Here is an 8,095-nt window from a genome sequence, read left to right on the forward strand (position 1 = left end):
TGTGTGCGCGCTCGCTATTTGTTTGCGTGGATCTGTCCCTCCGAGCGCCTGGTCCATGTGAAGGCGCTTTTTCTGCGATATGTCGACATCCGGAACTCTGACCAGTTACTACGTGGATTCTCTCATTCTACCGGAGAGCGAGAATGAACTCTCTACGCCGAGATACAGCTCTGCTCCCGGGCTGCACCATTCCAGACCAGCCCCCTCCTCCACAGGGTCCATCCATGAGCACAGTGACTTCAGCTCCAAAAGCGCGTTGTTCGGGACTCCGTGGAGCCATGTTCCGACGCAGTTCCCCGGCTCCGTCTCGTCCATGTACCCGCACCACCACCCGCACTACGGACATCCTCAGGGGCCGGTGGCCGCGGACACTGACCCCCGCTACCAGTCATGGCTTCTGGAGCCCATGTCTGCGTCTTTGCCCATCACAAGCCTACCTCCCACTCATCATTACGGCCACGTAAAGCCGGAGGCAGTGCGCGGAGCCGCGGATAGCGGGGCGGTAATAAGCGGCTCTCACACCGCGCTGCTCTTGTCTGACTACGCCAACGGCACCGTGGCCACGGCGTCTCCTGCGGACGAGAAGGACGCGCTGGGCGGACACGCGGGGCACGAGCAGAGCGGGGACGGAGAGGACAAACCAGGCCTCGACCCAAGTAAGTCCCTCACAGGATAAATATAAAATATTCTCACGCCACATGAACATGGGCGCGCGCTGACGCCATTGGGAACATGCCTTTGCCTTTTGGGGGCTGCCCATGGCCCTGCTCCTGCTCAGCCTGCACAGAGCACAGGGTCACGACAAAACACTGTTTTAAAGTGAGTTTAGAATCTCTTATTTACACAATCAAACACAGATCAGGCTGTTTATTACAAACACACAAACACTCATGTTCTCTCATGTTCTCTAGTGCTCGTGACTGTGGCCTGTGTGAACTGGACCTTTATCAACAAATCATATTTGGCAAAAAAATTAATAATAATAATAATGATACAAATAAAATACATTTTAATTGTAATTATGTAATTACATTTAAATATAAAATGAATAATTTTACTGAATTGTATTATTTTGTTTTTGTCGTTGGTTGAGACGCCATTTCTGTGCACACACACTTATTAAAGCAACTGTTCACACGTGCTCGTGTAAATCCCTCCCTACATACCTCTGAAATTGTCCATGTCGCTGTATCAGGTCATTTGGGCTTCAGTCTTTCCCCTGTGTAATTTTCTAACGGTTTTGATGAAAGAACGCGAGACAATTATTGAACTAATCAAATATCTCAGTCTCTTTCTACAGTTTTAATTTATAAAAAAACATGAATATATTTCTTCAGTTGTCTGAAGACATTAAAAACAGATTTGTAACAGTGAAATGCGCCTGTGTGCTGATGTCATTTGCTCATGAGCACAAAAACAGTGTGCCTTTATAATATGCCTGTGTTTATATTAACAGCAGTGATGATGTTGAACCATTTTCACTCTTGTAACTGGGACAGAATCACAGATGAATCTGAATCCCTCTGTGCTTTTATTTGTTTATTGCTCTTTTATATTTGTCCGTGTTTCATCAGATAATCCGGTGTCCAACTGGCTCCACGCGAGCGCCACGCGGAAAAAGCGCTGCCCCTACACCAAGCACCAGATCCTGGAGCTGGAGAAGGAGTTCCTCTTCAACACGTACCTGACCCGGGACCGGCGCTACGAGGTGGCGCGGCTGCTCAACCTCACGGAGAGACAGGTCAAGATCTGGTTCCAAAACCGCCGCATGAAAATGAAGAAGTTTAACAAAGACGGTCCGCCCAAGGACGAATAACAGAGCGCGGAGGCGCAGCGGCGGAGGCGCAGCGGCCGCGGGGCTGTGGGAGCCTGTCTCCGCTGGACTGGTTTTTACTCATTGTCTTATTGTCCTCCATAGAAGCTATTAGGCTTAATTGTCTTGTTAAAAGCATGTTGGCCTTCAATTTAACGCGAGTACATTTATATATTGCACAATTTGAGCGTGCTCCCCCTTCGTGTGCCCTTAGTTGAATGAATCCTTGTTGTAAGTGCATTAGTTGGCCTGGGTCCCGTGCTGTGAATGGACATTTTTAGCTGTGTGCGCGTATGGTTTGTTTTCGTTGTTGTCAGTTTCAGAGTCACTTTAGCTTAGATTGTAAAATGTACCCATTCCCCTTATTCTTAGCCTATTAATGATAGAACTATGACTGCTGACCAGAGCTGGAACTAACATGGACATTTGCATTCTAGGAGCACCACACTGAACCCTCTTCAAACGCCCCAAACTAAGAGTTCTCTGAAGATTGACTACCTACACATTTCAACTACCTACTCTCCCGTTTGTGGCGTAGTGCGCGTGTCTGAGTTTCAGGGAGAGATTCTGTTTTAGTGAAGGGAAATGGAACACTGTAGGCTACTTAAGGAATACCTCACGGTCTGCTGACCGGTCCACTTTGGTTCACAATGTAATTTGTACTTATTTATTAAATAAAGCAAATTATATCTGCGAATGCACCCACGTAATGTGATTCTTCTAGATCTGCGTTTGTCCAGTGCGTTTGTCCAGTGCGGCCGTGACGTCCTCGCGTTTAGAACGTGCCCCACAGTGAAACAGTTATAAAACATGTTTTTAAAGGCACTACATATGTTTGGTCATGAGCAGCGCGTCGAGAGCAGAGAGTGAACATTCTACAGTGATTCAAAACTGTTCAGTCCAGATGAATGTTGGGAAATCTCTCTGTGGTCGGTAATGGCCACAAACACAAATGTTAAGTATTGTTCCATGTTTCTAACTCAAAACTGTGCCACACACGAACAACAACAGTGTAACAAGAGTGGATTGAGTTAGAGGTTTGGTTAAACGTAGTGCTCGTTTTGTTCGTATAATAAGTCACGTCAAGAGCATTAATAGAATTTAAAGTAAATAAAGCTTAGGGTCGCTTCGTGTGAGTGGACACAGGTTTTCCAACAGCGCACAGTCCCAAATGCACAAATGCGCGGATGGACACCGTGTGTGTTTGTGATTGGCTTCTTGGCAGAGGATGTTGTTAGCTGTATACAGCCATAAAAGACAATTACCGCCATAACCTTTTATGGGGTGCAAAGCGCTGCGAGGCGAGAGGACACAAAACAAAAAAAGACGTGCGGCCCTTCGACAGCTGAAGCCTAAAATAATACACAGCTAAGAGTGTGTGGATCCATGCAGATACACACACATACACACACATACACACACACACACACTGGACCCAGAGGAAGTGAGATTTTGACATTGATACTGCTGCGTAATTATCAGATATTAGAGTTTTGAAGTCGCGCTCTGTGACACGTGTAGAATGTGGACATTTATCAAACTTGATGCATAAGTCTGTTGGTCTGGAAATGTGTTTAAATTATAACCTTCAAGGATCAGGTCTGTGCATGTCCTCGCGCCTGCAGAGGACACAGCAGAATCCAACATCCGTGCGTAAAAGTGAACGGCGCGCACACACACACACACACACACACACACACCCGCGCGTAAAAACGAACCAAACCCACTGCACCTTTGGAAGCCCTAATGCTCCAGACACAAACGACCATTAGGAGCCGCGCGGTGCAGATAAGCCTGGTTAAAGCCCAACCGGAGCTGGTGCTGTTGTGACGCGCGGAGGGACACAGATGGACCAAACTTCAAAGACTCGAGCAAAGACAGTGCCATAAAACGCCTGGTCTGCTCCACTGTCTGGCATTCCTGTTCGAATGGCTTTATGGCCGTCCAGACACAATTAGGCCGTTTCCAGAATGGCACCATTTGTTTTTCTCGGCTCATTCTGTGCGCGCGCGGGACAAAAGGCCGAGCGGAAATCATCTCTTTTATTGGACTCTTCCCGACGGGGACGCGCACGCGGGCTCACGGTCATTTGGAGGAGGCTTTTGTTTTTTACCTGGGAACCGTCCGCCCTCTGCTCCTCTGCTCCTCTCTGCTCCTCTGAGGCCATAAAGAGACAGAGACTGGCTCCAGGACACCGAGCTCAGGGAATAATAATAATAATAATAATAATAATAATAATAATAATAATAATAATAATAATAATAATAAAAACAAAAGTATAAACAATAAAACATATAAATAAATAATGTAATTTAAATGTCAATAAATTCGCTTATATTATATTTTTAATAATGTATCCGTATCTCTTTTTAGTTTCATGTTTCCAGAGTCATTATTATAAATCCTCTGGGTAAAAAAAAAGTCTCATTTGCTGAACTGGTTTGTTAGTTGAGCTGTCAAGAATAACACAATAACACAATAACACTCCTTCAGGCTCCTCAGATGTTTCAGGAGCATTTTACAAAAAGCAGATCAAATGTACAAAGTGCGTAAATGTACAAACTTGGACTAAACGGTGAAGGAAAAGTGTCCAAACGTGTCCACTTTCTCCCCCTCGTGTGCACAGCTCTGGGGATTCACTAGAAGCGCGTTTAACCTTCCTGCTTTTCAAAATCACTTCGTTTTATTGGCGTCATCAGTGAACAAGATTCACAAACTGCGTCACGGTGCGACATTAAAGCTCCATTTATTACGCAAAATAGACTCTGGTGAGCTTTTAGTCACGTTTTAATGCCGTTACCTCCTCAAAACCAGACCTGGAGTTGAGTTTTGTTTCATTCACACGTTTGACTAACTCTTTATGATCACTCTTACGTGTCCAGACGCTCTCAAAACGCTCTGCTCCACCTTGTGATGTCACGAAGCTGTACTTTAAACACCACATTTTTACGTTTTGTTTAGCTGAGATCGGTCAATTCCAGAGCTGAAAACGATCCAAATGATTCTCGTGGAAGTGCGTGGAGTTTAAAAACACACACTGGAGCACTTCATGACATCACAACGTGGAGCAATGTGGAGTATTTTCTGTTTGAGGAGAAAAACTAAGCCTAAATCTGCAGTGTGGATGAAACAAAACACAACTCCAGGTCTGTTTGTGATGAGAAAACAACTTTATAACACAAAAATTGTGTAATATGAGCTCTTTAAACAAACAAAATGTGATAAAATAAAAATAACTGCATGTATTTTTTAGTTGCAAGGTAAATAAAGTTAATAAAAATACAAAATAAACAGACTTCAGCCCACACCAGAGCAAAGTAAATTATAATAAATCTCATAGTGGATTTTTTGGACCGGATTTGAAGGTGATATTTACAAAAAAAAAACCTTCCAAAACTCTACTTGGACGTGGTGTTGTTGCAGTTCCTCTCAGTGTCCAGAGGGTGGCGACAGTGTCCCGGCAGCGCGCGCTCATAAACGCCTTTAAACACAATGGGGCCGTGTGCAGCGGGGGGGGACTCACTCCGGGGTTTACGGGCTCGGGGAAAAATCATTCACACATTTAAACACGTCATAATCTCCGCGCCCCGGGGCTCACGCGGAGGAGGCTGAGCCGGGGCGCGCGCGAGGGGCTCCTGGGGGCCGGTCCCGAGCGCGCGCTGTCCGGCCCCGGCGTGGAGACAGAGAGAGAGACCCCGGGGAGCGCGCGGAGGAGGAACCGGACCACGCGTAATCAGGTAAACACGACTAAATCTTTTTTATTTACACGGATTTTCGCCAGATTGTTCATATTTATGTTGCTTTTATTGGAATTTTAAACGTTCACACATTCGGAAAGGCCTCGGAAAATACCTAAAGAAATATTTAAAAAACGTTACACACTGCAAAAACCAAAATCTATCCAATGTAAAATGACCTGAATTAAGAACATTTTATCACGATTTGAGTAAATTTCACTTCAAAGTAAAATGATCTACGGGTGGAACAAGACTTTTTGTACTTAAAATATGAAAATACAACGTTTTGTGTTTAAAATGAGAAAAACAACAATTTTTTTGCTCTTAAATTAAGAAAAGCAACAACTTTTTGTTTTTAAAATGAGAAAAACAACAACCTTTTGTGCATAAAATGAGAAAAACAACAAATTTTTGTGTGTAAAATGAGGAAAAACAACAACTTTTTGCATTTAAAAGGATATAAACAACTTTTTTTGCTCGTAAATTAAGAAAAGCAACAACTTTTTGTGTTTAAAATGAGAAAAACAACAACTTTTGCATTTAAAATGAGAAAAACAACACATTTTTGTGCGTAAAAAATGAGGAAAAACAACAACTTCTTGCATTTAAAAGGAGACAAACAACATTTTTTGCTCGTAAATTAAGAAAAGCAACAACTTTTTGTGTTTAAAATGAGAAAAACAACTAATTTTTGTGCATAAAATGAGGAAAAACAACAACTTCTTGCATTTTAAAGGAGACAAACAACATTTTTTTTGCTTGTAAATTAAGAAAAGCAACAACTTTTTGTGCATAAAATGAGAAAAACAACAACTTCTTGTGCTTAAAATAAGAAACAATCGAGCTGAATCGACTCAAATAAAGCAGTTAATTTACAACATTTTAACTTAACTAGATATTGTTTTTTCAGTGTAGGCTCATTTATTCATTTCTCATTTTTGCTCTAATGAAAATAAGAATCTATTTCCAGGATCTGTGCGTAGAAAATCGATTCGTGTTGTATAAATCCGCATCGTGTTTGCCTGCAGTGTAAACGAAACCTTTCAACCGTATTAAACTCAATCTTTGCCATAACAATAACATTTTTAAACCTCTATAAAGTGAATCGTTACGCCGTTAAAAGCCACAACACGACAAGATAAAACAGAACACACCCACAGAAAATACACACAAGTACTTTTGATATTTTATTTGGACGCAGAGAGAAAGATTAGGTACGATTTGTTGGTTTTCATAACATTTTTATAACATTTAAGAAGCAAATTAGGTTAAGCAGAGGTTGGTACTCAGTTACATTTCCAAAATAAATAGTACTTTCCAGAATACTAATACTTTTAAAGAAGTAGTAGTACTCTTACTCGAGTCAAAGTTGTGCTTCTTCTTCCTGCTGTGATTGAGTCTAAAGCGACAAAATCTGCTTTATGTGACAATCTGAAATGATTCTTAAATTTGTGTTTCTCTCAGCTCCTTCAGATCTGATGTATTTGTCTCAATTTTGTGTCTATCGTTAAAAAAACACCAAATTCTGTGATTTATTTCATGTTTTGGCCTTCAAATTACATTCAAATTACATTCAAATTACATTCAATTGTCAATCAAATGTTACGTACAAACAATTTTAGTTGAGTAGTAGTTTAACCGAATACTTTTTAACTTTTACGCCGAAAAAAACAATATCGAGTTAAATTAAAATGACTGAAATTAAGAATATTTGACGTTATTTGAGTTGATTCAGCTTGAAAAGTCAAATTATTTACTGATGGATGGATTTTTATTTTTTTTTTTTAATTCAGGCAATATTTGATTTTATTTCTTAATTATTTTATTTATTTATTTATTTTTTATTTTATGTGTAGAAGGATGTATTTTCTCATTTTAAATTGTTCCACTTGCAGATTATTTTACTTGTCAAGTGAAATTTACTCAAATCGTGCCAAAAAACTCATCTTCACTCGATTACATTTTGTTTTTTGCAGTGTACTCGAGTCATTTCTTGGCGCACTACTTTCTCCTTCTACTCGAGTACTCTAAATACTTCACATTTGCATATTAAACCCCCGAAACATTCGTGACTCGCAGCTATATTTTAAAGCAGACGTGTGATTTAGTCGTGGATGTTGTGATTAGGGTTACGGGTTTTGGCTTTGCCCTGAAACAAACCCGCAGATTGTTGACTGTTTTATGGCGCACAGTTAAAGTGAATGGAGGCGCCTTTTGTGCTTCTCTCGTTTTTATCACGCGCAAATATTCCACTAATGCACCGCGTAAATAAATCTGTAAACGTTATCGATCTGAAAGTAGTTATATAAACAATTATTAAGAACGTGGATTTGCGGCGTTTTTCTGATTGACACTGTGGACTGACATGTGTGTGTGTGTGTGCGTGTGTGTGTGTGAATGTGTGTGTGTGTGTGTGTGTGCGTGCGCGCGCGCAGTTGGGAACGTGAGAATTTTTCCAAGCGCCATAAAGGAAATCCCTTCGCGCGCTCCGATTGGTCCGAAGTGTGCAGGCCCGGGTCACGTGACTGCGTTCTTTTGGCCGCGG

The 8,095-nt window shown here is 41.6% G+C and overlaps 1 protein-coding gene across 1 annotated transcript; it reads left to right on the forward strand.

Moving 5' to 3' along the window:
* On the forward strand, positions 1-2,512 carry hoxa9a (homeobox A9a). The gene is made up of 2 exons (XM_020925027.2): positions 1-656; positions 1,575-2,512. The coding sequence occupies exons 1-2, from the start codon at positions 80-82 to the stop codon at positions 1,814-1,816; spliced, it is 819 nt and encodes a 272-aa protein (XP_020780686.1). The 5' UTR covers positions 1-79; the 3' UTR covers positions 1,817-2,512.
* Positions 2,513-8,095: the final 5,583 nt, after the last annotated feature.

The sequence above is a fragment of the Boleophthalmus pectinirostris genome, unplaced genomic scaffold (assembly GCF_026225935.1).
Source record: "Boleophthalmus pectinirostris isolate CB_2022bp ecotype Guang Dong unplaced genomic scaffold, ASM2622593v1 HiC_scaffold_21, whole genome shotgun sequence".
NCBI lineage: Eukaryota > Metazoa > Chordata > Actinopteri > Gobiiformes > Gobiidae > Boleophthalmus > Boleophthalmus pectinirostris.